Source organism: Mustela erminea, chromosome 2 (assembly GCF_009829155.1).
Source record: "Mustela erminea isolate mMusErm1 chromosome 2, mMusErm1.Pri, whole genome shotgun sequence".
Taxonomy (NCBI): Eukaryota; Metazoa; Chordata; class Mammalia; order Carnivora; family Mustelidae; genus Mustela; species Mustela erminea.
The window spans coordinates 64,182,502-64,199,070 of NC_045615.1; the positions used below are offsets into that span (position 1 = coordinate 64,182,502).

Here is a 16,569-nt window from a genome sequence, read left to right on the forward strand (position 1 = left end):
GTGGCTTCAGGTGTTTTGAAGAAGTTTGTGGAGAGTCCTTGTTCCATGATGTTCCAGAACACAAAGTAGGAATAAATGGGTAGAAAGCACAGCCCAGAATATTTTAGTTTAATGAAATAGTACCTTTCTAACAATTATATCTGTCCTGCCATGAATAAACTGCCATTAGTGATAATAAACTGTCTTGGGTCATCTCTTGGTGATGTCATCCAAAGGATTCCTACCCCAACTGTCAAATCAGATTATCCATTTGAACTCTGAGAATCTATGATTCTGTGAAAGTTTTTCTCAAAAGCAAACCACAAGGAAATTTGAATTCCATTTTTGAAGGAGAAAAATTTAATATATTTTATCTTATTATACATTTTACCTAAATTACAAAGTCAATAGCCGCAAATATATTCTGCTACAAAGCTTTCTGTAAGAAATATCTCTATAAGAAAATACATCTCATTAACATTTCCTGTAAATAAATTACTTCAAATAATAATTTTGGGATGTACATAGGGAACTAATGCAAAAAACAGATTGTAAATGTGATTGCTGTATAGGAAATGTTTGACTGAAATGTTCCATTTTCATGTTGTCAAGCTTATAGAAACCTGTTTGCACAGACTTTGGTTCTTGGATAGATTAGCTTATAATTTTTGTTTCAGCAGACATGTGGAAAAATGTGAATCTTAATCACCCTTGTAAATGTGTATGGGAAGCTGAAATTCTTAATAGACATGCAGGCTCAGATTTAATCTCTACTGGGAAAACTTGAATTTGAAACTGCAGAAGGGGTTTAAGTAAGAGAAAATTAAGGAGTGACTTGCAGTCTATAAAAGAAAAGGTCAAAAGTAATAACTATAAGATAACTTTTTGCTTTATGCTCTAGACATAGATATTTAGAACTGAGCAAACTAAGAAAAGGTAATAAAATGGTTTCAAAAAATTTGGAACTGTGGTTTCTACAGGTTAGCAATATGTAGATTTTACAAGTTATTCCATTTATAGTCTTTACTTTCAATGGCTGCAGAAAACAGAAATGGTATGTTTGGCAAAAAAACAAAAACAAAAACAAAAAAAGAAAAACCCAGATATTAAAGAGAGAGATTGGTACAGAAATTTCAGATGGTGCCATTGGCAAGTTAGAAGTTGATGGAGGACAATAGAACCTTAAGATACTACCTGCCCTGGGAGTCTATTTCATGAGACTTCCTCATACTACTTTAGGACCTCAAAAAATATAAAATAAATATTTTGAGGTCAACTAGTGACCTACACAGAACTCATCAGCATAGTAAATATTTTGGTAGCACATCCCATGGAAAACTTCCATTTAGGCTGTGCAGCCTTGGGATTCCAATATGAATAGTCAGTTTGTGCTTCAGATACATGATTGACATGGTGCCAAAACCTGGGCACTTGACCAAGTTTTGTCCATTTTCTTTGTGTCCTTCAGTGCAGCACAAATGTAGATCAGTTTCTGCTTTCAGCTTTTCCTGACTGTACTACATGTGTAAAGAATAAATGGGTTTACCAATCTAATTCTATCAAACACACGGAATGCCAAAGCTTCAAAAAATAACAATCTGTTAGTGTTAATTCTGTATCTTGGACATCTTAATTTTTTTTGCAATCTGTGAAATTCAACTCTTTACTATTCACAATTAATTGGGATACTTTGGAAAATAAAATATACTCAAGGTTGGAATCACATACAATCAAGAAAATGTACAATGCCATTCCTTTAGAATGTGAATGGACTGTTTTGTCTTATACTGGTTCTTGGGAATTATCAGTGAAAAACAACTTTTTAAAAATGTAAATAAACAGTTGAAAACAAAATAAATTTGTTTTTTCCTAAAGGCATTCAAAAATGCCTTGCAATTATTTTGAGATTATTTGGAAAATAGTGACTGCCTTTTTTCTTGTCTACCAAGGCCTTTCATTGAGCCATAGAAGTAGCATTCCAAACCAAAAGGTGATTCTGTGTTGCAAATTATCTATGTTCCAAGCTTTCATTTCCTATTTAACAACACTTTTTATGTTAGAGCCTATTGTATGCCAAGGGACTATTTTGTTAAACTATAACTTTGAATTAGAAATATGGCTTTTAGGTTATTTCTACAGGCAATCACCAATCTGAAGGAAACTGATCCTCCAGCACAACCTAAACTCTTGGAAAGTCATATGGTATTCATCAGTAATTTTCACTATGTGCTTTTTTTTTTTCAGTAATAGCATTTTCACAAACGTGTACATTATTTACATGAACAAGTTGCATCATGGAAATGCATCAGTTGTACTACATTTGTTACCCCTTTCTTATCTGCTTATTCTCTTTTCTTTTTTCTCTCTCTGTGATCTCTATATTCTTATCACTTTCCTTATTTGAGCCATTCTTCTGAGATCCAAATCCTATTTTCCACCATGCTATAATGCATTAAATACACAGATTCACAGTCTGCTAGGGATGATTTTCCTCAGAGGTGATCATATTTTCTGACACACGTGGAGTCTCGCTTTGGAAGAATATGTGGCATCTTTCCATACTTTACAGGACAGGCCCTTTGCACAGTCACACCGCTGGAAAATTTCCAGCCCATGAGAGCCCTTCTTGCGCTGTTTGGTACAGACTTCCCCCTGATGGAGCACTGGTTTGCAGATTTTGGTCCAGAAGTGGCGAGCGCAGCAAAACCCTTCGATGCAGTCTGATGATCGCAGGCAGGGGTCTCCTTCATGCCCTGCAGAGATGGTGACCAAAAGATATTATTATGACACTAGGAAAAAATCCTACTTTGCAATCAGAGGTACATACAATACTTTTACTTGTACTGTCTTCCATGAAGTTATCATTTATGGTGGAAAGTCTCGGATTTCTATCACTTGACTCTCCCTCTAATCATGTCAATTCATTATTGTCTATTTTGATTAGTTGCCGTCTGAATATCAAGTTTCATGAAGAGCTAGGACTGTGCTTCGTCTTTTCTTTACTTTGGCATGGTCTGCTCTTAGATATTTCTCCAATCATTTTTGTTTATGAGGTGAATGAAAAATAACTAAAGAGAACTACTTTCAAGGAAATTAATGTGATACCTTCTTGGAGGGTGTAAATAAACTGTTTCAAGGAGAATGCTGAAATTCTCAGAGACGCCTAAAAGCCTGCATCAGTGTCTAGCCAGGAGAACAGAAACTTAAGACGGAAGATGTTTAATGCAGAGAAGTAGGCATGCAGGTGGTCGCAGGGCTAAGAAGGACCAGAGGATGGTAAAGCAACAGAGCAGGAAGCCACTACCACATTAAGAATGGAGGATCCAAAGATCCAAAGATGTCAGCATCTGGCGCCAGGAATCGCTAGCTGGGACTGGAATCCCAAAGGCCCTCCGGACAGGGGGTCTAGTACCGTTCAGTCTCTAAAAAGTTGTGAGTCAGAGTAGAGTAGAGAAAGGTCAGGCAGCTCCAGAGTCAACCAAGAACCCATCATTTAAACATGTGGAAGAACAAATCTGGATATTTAATTCAGAAAAAATGGCCAAGTCAGCAAAGAGCAAACACACATCACAGCTGGGTTGATGTGTCACCTATATAAAGAAGGGATCAATAAACTTCTCTGTATTTTTGCCAGATTGTATATATTTAGGCTTTTTAGGCTGCATGATCTGTCATTTCTCAATTCTGCTGTCACAAAAGCAGACATAAGTAATGCCTACATGAATCAGCAAGTCTGTATTCCAGCAAAACATTGTTTTACAAAAACAGGCAGTAGGACAGACTTGGCACACAGGCCATAATGTGTCAATCCTGGTCTAAAGGATCTTCTGTCATCCCAGAAGGAACCAGACCCACTGTGGGAAACGGACATGACCCACTAGCCATTGTCATAAGAGTTCTTCCTAGCTGCCATCAGAAAATTACACATAAAACTATATAAAATTATTAGTGAATTTGAAACTGTACTGTGACATAGCCATCTACTGGAATAAGGAAGGATACTCGTGTAATGACAAATGCATGTGAATTTGGTGAAACAGAAATAGGAGACTGGGTAAAGACATAGGTCTTCAGGGAGCATAGACAAGGGATAATTGCAGAGGAGCTGTCAATCTTTTTAGCACTATCCATGTCAACATTACTATTCCAGATCTGGCTAATAGGTCAGGTATTCTATAGCACACTAGCTCTGCATAATATAAAAATGTGGGGAAATGTTTCTGTGGTCAAGAAGTATGGGGACACACGGTGTTTAAAAACCTTATCCAGTTTTCCTCATTGCTGGGTTTCTCAGAGCCCTTAATATACCAATTATATAAAGTTCCCAAACTGGGAGATGCATTATTACAAAACTCTTGAACACAGCACACTTTTATTTGCAGAATGTCTTAAAGGAGTGATATTCCACAGAATACACTTGAAAGAAGCCTCCTTTAAAGATAGATGTATTTCATGCCTTCAATGTTTTACTATTAGCAGTAAAGTTCTATAATTTCATGCTTTCAAATTTTACTATTAGTGATTAGGCTTCTCAAATATTTTGATGCAAGTAAGGGGATTTTATGACCATATAATCCTACTAGAAACCAATTATTTTTGATAAGTTGGTCTATAAATAGTGTATTACATGGTTGTTTAGTGAAATAAAATTTCTGTAAAGGTGATAGAAAGATTCAAAAGCTTAGGGATGTAATCATATGACTGCAAACATTTAAAGGGAGGACTGTTTAGAAAATGGCATGATTGATCAGGGGTGCTGCAGTTTTCATAATATGTATTTCCTAACAATTTCACAGCTCTTAGAAACCTCCAGCATCCTAAAAACTTAATAATTAATAAATTCAGTTAAAATCTTGCCAACAAAGTAACTTCCTTGTTTTTTTTCTAAAACCAATGCAATGAATTATCAATATTTTAATTCTACTTCTCTTCAAACAAGAAAAAGTAAGCATAGAATTACAGATTTCCTACCTTTTATGTGTGACATCTTAGTGTGTGGTCTTCCTAGATTTTGCCATCCCAAGTCATGGTTTGAGTAATGACCATGGTTTCGATCTCTATGTCGGGAGCCATCCAGAGCTGGGATGTGAGGGGTTAAGATGCTCTCAGTGACAGGGATGCAGATGCCTGGAGATAGCGAATAAGTGGTTAGACTGATTCAATTCTATAAGTCCTATGCTTATACAGCCATCGTGCTGATGTGAGGTATGACGCTATCTCTTATCTATTTATCTATCTACCTGTCATCTATCTATTCTCTATTCATTCAGCTATTCTCTTATTTATATAAACAATATTGAATCATATTACATAACATGAAATAGAATTAAATCTCTGAACCTAAGTCAGGCTTCCTTAATTTGAATCTCGTCTCTCTCAAGACCAAGTGACTGTGGGCAAAAATAGGAATAAAAATACTTCATTAAGTTGTGAATACATGTGAAGTGTTTAAAATAATAACTTAGTATTAAATTAATATTAACTTTTTGTACTTTTAAAATGTCTGACCAGATATCCATCTGCAGGATTCAGTTTCCTTTGTTCATCAAAAATATAACCTTATTCTACATTATAAACATCTCTAATGGCATGAGGTCTTCTTCCCTTCACCTGTCCCAGGTACTTTCAATAGGACTCTGCCCAGAGGTCAGGAGCATGTATACAGCCAGAAGTCTGATTATCTTGGTTTATATGACTATGTTTATGTTTCTGATCACCTTCTGTAATTTTTTAATGGTTTTATCCTGTGTTGTCCTTGAATCATTGATGAAATGATGATGTCATTTCACCATTATTGCTGAATTTTCTCCCTATAAATTCATTGAGACTGGGTGAAGTCATGTTTATGGAAAGGCTGAGGAACAGACTCCTGTGTCTCTGTTTGGAGGAACCACTCACTCCTTCACTATGAGTGTGGTGCAAGGTGGGGCCTTTAAAAGAAGACACCCTGAATATAAGAGTCAAGGTATGGACCTGGAAGGACTCACCACCATATTGCTAAATCACAGCAGGTTCTTTGCTCTTCTTGCATGTATTCACTTAGATACTCACATAAAACACTTCAGCATGGCAAATCCTAGATTGCCATAGAATATAAAATGTAGAAATAGAGATCAGAGCCCAGGAAAACTAGAATTGGGGAGGTAATCCAAGTAACTATACACCTATGTAAACCATGATCCAATCCCTGCCAGTTTGGAAAGGCTTCTTGCATTTCAGGGGTCTGGGTAAGGAGAAGGTAGTTGAATTAGCTAGACGTGCCTCCTACATAAAAAGAAAGAGGCCTGTTGACACGGAACTAGATCTTTACCATTATTGCAGCGGGTCCCAGGACAACACATGCCATCTCTATGGCAGCGCTTCTTTTTTCTTCGACACACCATGCAGGCCGAGGATCCTTGGTGGGGACTGTGGCAATATCTCCCAATTTCACATTCCTTATCACTGCTACAAGGGTAGGCCTGTCAGAAAATGCAACAACAACATCAAACACAAAGTAGATTAGATTCCGTCACACTTATGAAAAGTCTGTGCAGGAAATCATGGTGGGAAATACATCACAGTAGGTTTCTCGTCAAAGGAAATGTGCCATTGAAATCATGTCTGAGCACGGATCCTACATAGAGACATTTCCTTCATCGAGGACCCTATAAATATTGATGGTTGGTGGGGACAAAGATAGAGTTGATGCCATTCCAGTACTTTTGAAGACACAACTTTGGAGCTGGGATTTTTATTTTGTGTGAGTCCATAGAGCTTTTAAGAGTAACTTTGGGGGCTCAGAAATAGTTGTAATTGTAATAATGACACTGATTTATGGTGTAAGTGAAACAGCTTCACTATTCCGTTTTTCCTTTACTAAATGGATGAGAAGAAGTTTAAATAAAACAACAAAGGACTGTGCTAGAAGCTAAAACACATCTCCTGCCTCATTAGGGAACAAATACATTAAGAGTGACTCTCCACAAATTCTACCCATGAGGATCATGGCAGAGAACCACTTCTAGAACTGTTTGAGGTAACTAGCTATTTGGCACAAAGAAATCAAGGAGCAAGATCCTTATTCCAAATGCAGGAGGTGAGCAGCAGTGGGGTTCTGAGTGGTAAGAGAAATGCTCAACTCCAATGGCATTGTGTTCTCAGGAAATGAAAAGGAAGGCTCTTTATATACAAAAAGAGCCCTAGGGCCTACAGCGCCTTCAATTTATACACAAAGGACCCAGTGTCTCCATTTCTTACCAAGTGAGGCTACTTAAACAGTACCCTAGATGATCTCCCAAAATAAAAATACATGCTCCACTTATGTACTCCTTGCTTCTTGGAAGTGTTCAGGACACTCAAAATGCCCCTGTCTGCAGACATGGAGTTGAGAAATTGAACTGCCATGCCACACATCAAACTTCCTGATATTTTGAAGCATGTTGACAGGGAGACTTATTTATAAGTTGTTTTTCTTTTCTTTTTGTAGTTCTTTCCTGTTTTCAGAGTAATGGATATTTTTTTTAATTGAAAAATACAAAAAGTAAAAAGAAGCTATGTAGTTGCTTTTAAGCCTGCCTAAATGGTATGAATGCAAACCTATGGGCTAAAGTTCTCGTGACTCTCAAATAATTAGTGGGATTTGAGTGCTTTGCTTATGAAATGAGGTCTGGTGACCTAGGCCTGCATGCATTGTCTATTTCTTTTCCCTTTTTTTCTCCCTCTCTTAACTCTCTTCCTCCTGCCTCCCACCCTTCTGCTATGTGTGGCTACATTCAGTGTCCCCATGTTTTTTGTTTCCATCAGATCTTCATCAGCTTAACAGAGGAAATAAATGTGAAGCTGATATGTAAGGTTGAAGACTACATATTCTACGGAGAGGAAAATACACTTTCAGCTTGATTACAAGAGGAAAATCACAAATTTCGAGTTGCAAGCGCTTTTGAAGGATTATATGGTGTTCATGTTTGATGCCTACATTATAATTGTAGCCAAATAAAGCTATAAAATGAATTTTCATATTATTGTCCCATTCTGGATCTCCATCATTAGGCTTAATGGAGAATCTGAATGAGGTTAAATTCGGAATATTGGTCCATTTTTCACGATTCCAAGACTGATGAAAACAAAACAAATGTCACTTCCCGCCTTGCCACACTCTTTCCCCCAAGCACTTTACTCCCTTCACAGTTAAACCCATTAATTTTAAGTGAAATACAATTCACATGTTTCTGATTCATTTACATTTATTTCATCAAATTGTTTTGCAAGAAACATTTGATGTCTTACAAGTTTTTTTTCTTGCTTCCTTAAAAATAGGTCATGCTCTTTCAATGGAAATACACGTGTTACCTAAAACATCATGAGCAATTTGCAACACAAACAACAAATCTTCAAGGGATTCTGAATACAGAATAATACTTAATTCCATTCCTAAAAAAAATAAAATAAAAACAATAGTCTATAAGGTAGCAAACACATTGTTTGCTAAAAATAGCAGTTCATTTTGCAGAAAATTGTAGAAGATACATCATTAATGTCCCATTCCCAGTTTGTGGGAAATGGGAAATGCTTGAAATGGAAAATATTTGATGCATGGCACACCTGGGTGGCTCAGTTGGTTTCGGCCCAGGTCATGATCTTAGGGTCATGAAATTGAGCCCCACTATTTGTTCCACACTCAGCATGGAGTCTGCTTTAGATTCTCTGCCCCTCCCTCTTCCTCTGCCCCTCCTCCCACTCTCTCTCTCTCTCTCTCTTTCTAAAATAAATAAATAAAATCTTTTTTTGTAAAAGGAAATATTCGATGCAGATGATATTGCAAAAAAGTCATATGTATGTATGTATGTCCTCTGTTTGAACGGGATCACAGTAAAATTCTCACAATTATTTCTGAGGAAAGCTTAGTTGGTCTAAGAGATAAAATATGTTAGAGGAAATAGAGTGTTATTATGATATTTTTGTAGTATTATTTTTGTAGTTTTATTTAAAGCCAATTTAAATAGAAATGACACAGGCAGAAAAAAATGCAGAATTTTATGTGATAAAAGATTATTGTTAATGTGATCTTGCACTTGAAATGCAATCCCAGAACATAATATTGAGAGCGATTCTTTGACTATTGAAATAAAATTTTAATAATCAAAATGCAAGTTTATAGTATATGGCTTCTAATATGCTTATGAAACTCCTTGCTCCAATAGACAGCCTTCAAATATGAATAAAGTAAATGATAAGACCAATTGATTGAAGCAGGTCTTTGGGAAAGCAAAGAAGACAGGAGCGTTCACCTTCTGAAATCGTGATCTCCCAACCAGATCTACTCAGCCATATAACTTCCTTTGGCATAACAATTAGCAACAAAACACAGAACATGGGAAAATATGGATCTAAACCATTAATAGCAGTTCTCATATTTTCAGCCTAATACATTATTTTTTAATAAAGAGCTTTAAATAAGACATTTTCGTCTCAAGGATGAGTTCTCTGCAGCTTGCTAGTTTCTTCCCACATTTTCCCCTTAAAATGTCTGGAAATGCTATCATAGCAGGCAAGAGAAGAAGGGAGGTAGCCTGGGAAGGAGGGAGAGAGAGAGAAAGAGAGAATGGAGAGGAAGTACGTGGTTAAAGTAGTTATGGATGATTCTGAAGTAGTGAAGACCGTGGCATTAATAGGCCACTGAAGGGAATCATACACATTAATAAAAGTGCCATTCAGAAACTTTCCCATAGAAAAATCTTTATTTTCTGCTTACTTTAGCCTCAAAAGCTTGTTGCTTTTCCCATCTGATGAAGGTTTTATGGCATACAAAAAATGAATTTGAGTATCTTAGTCTAACTTTCCATTTAACGAAAGCAATAATATGCTTCCCTATTACTTATTTGTGTAAATTAGTAAGAAGACCAATTTTTTTTACTTGCTATGGCAATTATTAATAGTGAATTTGCATGGTTCTCCATTGACTTGTCTAGATGAACAGTCTGAGGAAAGGTGACATTGGGCAGCATGAGCATCCAGAATACTTGCCTTGACGCAAAAATCATTCATGACTTAGCCTCAGTCACACTTAGGAGATGGGTTCATTTGAGATACCTAATAATAGCAGATGATGGGCCATGAATTAAGAATATATGAGAGCTGTCCATGATCAGGCCAAAAAACAAAAAAGTTTTGCCAACCCCTTTTCTAGGCTAAAAATAGAATGATTTCTGTAAATAGCAACACTAGTTAGACATGAACTAAAAAAAGAGTGAATGCATTGGACACAGCTTAAAAATAAAGTCCATCAAACATGAGTATTTCTTTTTAGTATAAAGGATTTTTTTTATATCCATTCCTCTGTACTAATGTTGAATCATTATTTAAATTTCTAGCAATGAAATAAAGAGAGCACAAGTAACTTCTGCAGATAAGTACTATGTGCTCAGAAGCAGAGAACGTGGGGATTCAGGGTCCTGCCCTGGCTTTCTGGCCTCCCTACAAGGTATGGTGATGAAGAGAACTAAATCGTGACAGTCTGAACCACACATAGATAAGGGGTTTTCAGTGCTGACCTGTGTGCCAAATTCAGAGATGAGAAAAATAAACTTGGCCACTTCTCTCTCTAGAAGCCTCCAAATACCAACAACATGTCCTGGTGCAGCTGTTGGATACAGAGAATACTGGCGGACAACACGGGAAATACTGTAAACAACATTTTCTCGTTTCATTTCTCGACAACAGTTTTGTGCCCCTTAAACTCAATGTAATCAGAATTACAAGTAAAGGCCCATCATGCAATTAGTGATAATTAAATAATATTCTAAAGAATGAAATAAAATGAAATGTAACTCCATCTTATTTGAACTAATTGAGCCCCCCCATTTTTTTCAATTATTCTCAAAACTGCAGGGAGAAAAAGACCTGCTAATTTGAGATTAAGATTCGGGGTGAAATTTATTCTAATTTTTCAGGGCTGCCCATTGCTTTAAACATACAGATGTGATGATGACAGAATCAGACCCCTAAGAATAATGACACAGAAAAAAATTGTTTTAGGGATCTCAGCAGCACCAGCTACTGAACAAAACTTTGGTCACAGCACAAAACTTTGGTCACAACTAAAACCTTAGTGTAACTCCTGAGTTTTCAAAATAATGACCTTGTTCCTGTTTAATGATGAGGAGAAAAAAAGAGAGAGAGAGAGACATCACATAGTGTTCATGTGGGCTGGCCACCCATCCGGATTCTTGCAAGACCGTCCTAGTTTTGTTGTTATTGTTTTAATCGGGACAATCCTTTGTCCCCGCAAGCACTGTTTGTAACAATCGGAAGTTTTCTGGAGCCAGAAAAACATCATCAGCTGGGCAGGCAGAAGAAAGCCTGCAGGGGGACAACCCAGCTGTGGGAATGAAAAACATTCAGGGCGAGTGGATAGAAGGAGGTAGCAGCAAAGGGCTGGGGACTAGCATGTCTGGGGTCTCAAAGAAAACATAGCAGAAGGTTGACAATTATTGGGAAATTGACGCCATCAGACTGGCTTCCCCTAGGTCCTTAAAGAAAAGATTAACTTCTCTTGCTCTGACGTTCCATATGATAGTTCTCTGTTTCAATGTATATGCAAGGTTTGCTATCCTTTAAGGTGGTGATTTCAAAGTCAAATCTTAAGACTGCAGCTTCCAGAGGTGTGGGGGCATAGAACTCAATCTGGCTAATGTGTGGTTGTATACTGCATGCCAAAGGCTGTGCCATGGGATCTTTCTCTTTGTTCACAATTACCTATAGGGGATAAGGGTGTATCCTGGAGGATTCCTGAACATAAGGCCAGGATCCATTAAACTGGATGGGAGAAGTTCAGATAGTTCATGATATTCCAGATATGTGCCATGGGTTCATTAAGGCGGTTGTTTGGGTATTCATTCAATATCCAATAATTGTTTATTTATTGGATTTATTTATTGAACATTTATTTATTTATTTATTTATTGAACACCAGCTGCAATCCAGACACAACCAGTTCTGTGATCTACAAACATTTTCCCTGAACCATCCCTAAAATAGTATATATCCTCTCATACATTTGACATGTAAAATTTTTCAGCATAATTTTAGTTTGTTTTGTGAATATGTTTATAAGGTGAAATTCACAGTAATTTGACATGATTAAAAAAATAGCTTTTACCTACCTGATTGATTAATGCATACTGATTCTACAATAAGTCACAACACAGCCATGGATATTTTTCTTAGAAAAATTGGTTTTAGAAAACGTCTAGTTAACTCTTAAAATATACAAGTCATCACAACTCTGTATCCAGAATTTTCCAGCCAGGACAAAGCTTCACTTTTAAAGAATTAATGACAAGACAAGGAAAGATGTGTTTAGGATATCCTAATCAACCTTTAAGAACATCTTTGTTGGGGCACCTGGGTGGCTCCGTGGTTTGGGCTGCTGCCTTCGGCTCGGGTCATGATCTCAGGGTCCTGGGATCGAGCCCCGCATCGGGCTCCCTGCTCCGCAGGAAGCCTGCTTCCCTCTCTCTCTCTCTCTCTCTCTCTCTGCCTGCCTCTCTGCCTACTTGTGATCTCTGTCTGTCAAATAAATAAATAAAATCTTTAAAAAAAAAAAAAAAAAAGAACATCTTTGTTAAAACCAAAACTGCAAATTTTACTTTAGTCTGTCATCTATAAAAGGTTTTATACTGCTGGTTAATGCAGTATATCAAGATTTGGAATGCATGACGATTTTGCCTTTCTTTTCACATAAAATGGCAAAAGACTTATTGTAAACACAGGCACATTCCCAGACAACTTTAAGAAAAACAAAAATCATGGGAGTTAAGGATATGGAAATTGATTTCCTGAAAACAATTCATGCTGTGCACACCATGGAAAACCTTTGAGTACCTTTTCCACATATTCATTTTAGGGCTAGGGTTATTAGATATTTGGTTTTTGACATGGAAGTCCAGAGCTGAGAGAATTCTGCTCATGCTGCCTGGATCATAAGTTAGGAAAGATGGATCTCTGCCAGTGGTCCATTAACTTCCCCAGTGTATTCAGAGAGCCTCACTGAAATCCCAAGAAACAATAATTCTATGAAATCAAGGCAAGGTCCTCCCTAAATTGGGTTTTTCTGCCTTGTTCTCTGTATCTCATTAAGCTGCAAGGAGATGACTGGGAATTCTCTACTTTGAACACAGAACACATTCTCATCTGTAACATGTACATTGTTGCTATTGATCATGGGGCAATGGGCAAAGCCAACCCTTTCCACACAGTCTTAGCATCTAGAGAAATCAACACCTTCTAGTTTGACTGATTTTTTTCCCCTTGTTTTTGACCCATTTTCCCCTCATTTGGAATAGACAGGACAAAAACACTTCTGTTCCATGTTCAAAAAGCAGCATCTTGGGAGTGTTTTTGCAGCAATTCTTGGAGCCCTTTATCCTCCACATATAATCATAAAAACTTTTATAATTTGGCTATTGGTGGAGTATAATTGCTCTATCTAACCAAAGCAGAGGAAGAAGCCACACAATTTCAAGTTGTTGTTGTTGTTGTTGTTTTTCAAAATCCAGGCTTGAATGTCTACGATATAAAATTTTCAGTGTAGGATTACACATTTTCCTGACCTCATGACCTACAGAAAGGTAGCATGGTAGGAAGAATTTTGGAGTCATACTGCTGTTTGAATTATTCACTGTTTTAAGTTACTTGACAGAGTCTCAGTTTCCTCCTAAGTAGGACTGGTATCATTCCTACCTTCCACAGCGTTTCCCTACTTACCTAATCTTTAAAATCTCACGGGGTTTCTTTAAAAACTATTTACTCACAGACTTCTTCTCACAGAGAATCTAATTTTGTAGAACTGGATATAATCCAGGAGTCTGTATTATTAATAAAGTACTGTCCTGGTGATCATAGATAAGGTAAGATAGGGAAACACTACTCGATAGAATTGTTGCAAAGATTAAGGATGCCTCTTGTATATATCTCATACAGAAAATGTCTGGTGCATATGAGATATGGACTCAATATTATCTTTCAGATAGACACGGTCTAAGTGGAAAATTGGTTCCCTGACACATGAATCTAAGTAAGAGATTCACTGACAACTATTTTCCGACAGCTTCATCTTTACTCCTACTACATAGCCACTGTGCTTAGGGATAGGCTTGAGAATTTTTGAAACTATATGGAAAAATAAAGTAACAAATAACAAACACACCAGTGCACTTTGGGAGAAACACAGTGTAGCCTCAGAGCTGTCAACACACGCATTGTGGCTGGATTGTTTCATATCCTCATGTGGTATACACCTGTGTCTTGTTGGCAATACACAGCTTTGCAGTTTTCTTTGCATCTTGTATCCTGTGGGTCTTTACAAAACAAGTACTTTTCCTCCCAATATCAAGTATAATAAATAGATGATGTGTGTTTTTCCTATTTCTTGTAGAGCATCAAATTCCCTTTCTCATGAAAAATCATATTCAAAATTCAAATACTGATGCCCGGTTAGTTATGAAAACTTAATATACTTTCAAATTGTTGTTTATGAAAGACCTTCCTTACAATTACAGAATAGTCTGTGTTAGTAACTATTTCTGAGCCCAAGTGTAAACACTTGGGAATTTTAGATGTTACATGAGTTTGAGCCATTTTTCACTTGTAATATCATGGTTTATAAATGAGAATAAAAATCCAGTGAAGATATAGGTTAATGAGTGTGTGAGTGCGTGTGTATATATGCACACACATACATGTTTTTTTTGTGTGTGTGTACAAAAGTTATCCAATGTATTACTTCAGAAAACCCAAGAAATGTATAGCAGAATTTACCCATGGAAAGGTAGGACAGAGAACTGAGAAAAGAGGAAAATTTTAGTTTCCATGTGAAGTCCTTTAAACATTTTCTAATTTGCACTAGATGCCTATATTATCTATGAAAATTATAATTTTTAAAAGAACTAATCTCATGAGATTCAGGGTAAAGTTTCTTATTCCTTGCTAATTTATGTTTCATAGTTTTTGTAGTAGGAAGGTTTGGAAGAACTTGGGTTTCCTAGAGGCAAAATTTCGTGCAAGAATATCAAGAATCCAGACTGAAGTTTCTTAATTAAAAAATTTCTGTTTTGTTTTATTGACATCCCCTTATTAGCAGAATCAGACTCTTAGTATGTTTAAATTATATATAAACAATCCATTGTTCCAACAATTACTTAATTGAAGTATATTCAATTACTTAATTGAAGTAAAGTTATTCATTTAATATAGAACATCAAGCTATATACTTCTCCAATCTCATTTAATTCTCTTCCATCTCCACTAGGAATTAGTCTAGACTAATAATCAAATGGCCACTTGCCACATTGTATTCTGATTTTGAGGAAACAGTTGATAGAAGCTAATAAAACTGAAAAGCTCATTCTTTTATGGTTGGGAAGATGGAAAAGTGACAACAAAATATAATCCTCAATATTCATTTGTGGTGACAACACTCAGTTCTTAATTAAGAACTATTTTAAGCTCTGTATAAATATTGCTTGAAAATATAAAATGTTACCATTCAAATTTAGAGTCATGAACAAGAAGGCAGGCATCATCATTTCCCTCAAGGTGTGCTGGGAAGAGAAGCAAGGACTTGAGAAGAAGCTTGGCCCAACGTGATTCTCCAGAGGGTTGGAGCAAGAGCTTTACTAAATCATGACAGACACAAAGATCATCTTGACTAAAAATATTTTGACTAAAAAAGTGGGATGCCCAGGTGACTCAGTCAGTTAAGTATCTGCCTTCAGCTCAGATCATGATTCCAGAGTCCTGGGATTGCCCTGCATCAGACTCCGAGCTCAGCTGAAGTTTTCTTCTCCTTCTTCCTCTCTCTCTGCCCCCCTCCCCAATCCATGCACTTGCACATGCTCTCTCTCACTCACAAATAAATGAATAAAATCTTAAAAGAAATTATTGAAAAAGAAAGGGGAAAAAAGTAATGCAGAGGTGGTTCACAAATTTAACAAGAATACTGCCTAAATAACTCATCTATTTCTGTCTCTGCCATGTGGAAGAAAATGTGTGAAGTGTCTTGGACTGGAGTCATTAGGACATGACACACTAGTGACATATGGAGGGACTAAATACAAGTTACATGTGCAGCTGGGGGAAGGACTTTAACTCCTGAGCTTTGGATAAGCCAACTTATCTGCTACTAAAAGAAAGGAATGGAAGTCATTTAATCCATTATTTTCCCATCCCAATTCTTTCCCATTTCCCAGCTTGAGTCCTTCTCTAGTTATCTCGAGCTAATATTTATATAGCCTATAAAACAGGTTAAGAATCTGTACCCCATGCCCAGGTTTCATTTTTAGTTTTATGGCATGTTCAGTTAATGGGACAGGCCTCACATAGAAATTCACAAGAGGAACACACTAAATAGACTCATATCATCATTTCTGGGCTCCAAAGTTCAGGGCAAACTGTGTTGGAGAGAGCTGGAACCAGTCTCAGGTTCTCTAACATAACAGAAGGGTTAAAGCATCGGGGTAGAATAGTTGCCTGACTTCCTGATGGATGAAATTACAATAGCTAAGGCTACTCATTTATTTCAGATATTTGCAAGATGATTGGCTTCAAAAG

At 36.8% G+C, this 16,569-nt stretch overlaps 1 protein-coding gene across 1 annotated transcript in view; it reads right to left on the reverse strand.

The window, feature by feature from the left end:
* Positions 1-316: 316 nt before the first annotated feature.
* DKK2 (dickkopf WNT signaling pathway inhibitor 2) overlaps positions 317-16,569 on the reverse strand; it is a 101,569-nt gene continuing 85,316 nt past the window's right edge. Inside the window, exons 2-4 of the mRNA XM_032333084.1 lie at positions 6,290-6,440; positions 4,951-5,106; positions 317-2,732 (exon numbers count right to left, since the gene is read on the reverse strand). Of these exons, the coding sequence (XP_032188975.1) occupies positions 2,482-2,732; positions 4,951-5,106; positions 6,290-6,440 (558 nt within the window). The 3' untranslated portion in view covers positions 317-2,481. The remainder of the gene's footprint in view (positions 2,733-4,950; positions 5,107-6,289; positions 6,441-16,569) is intronic.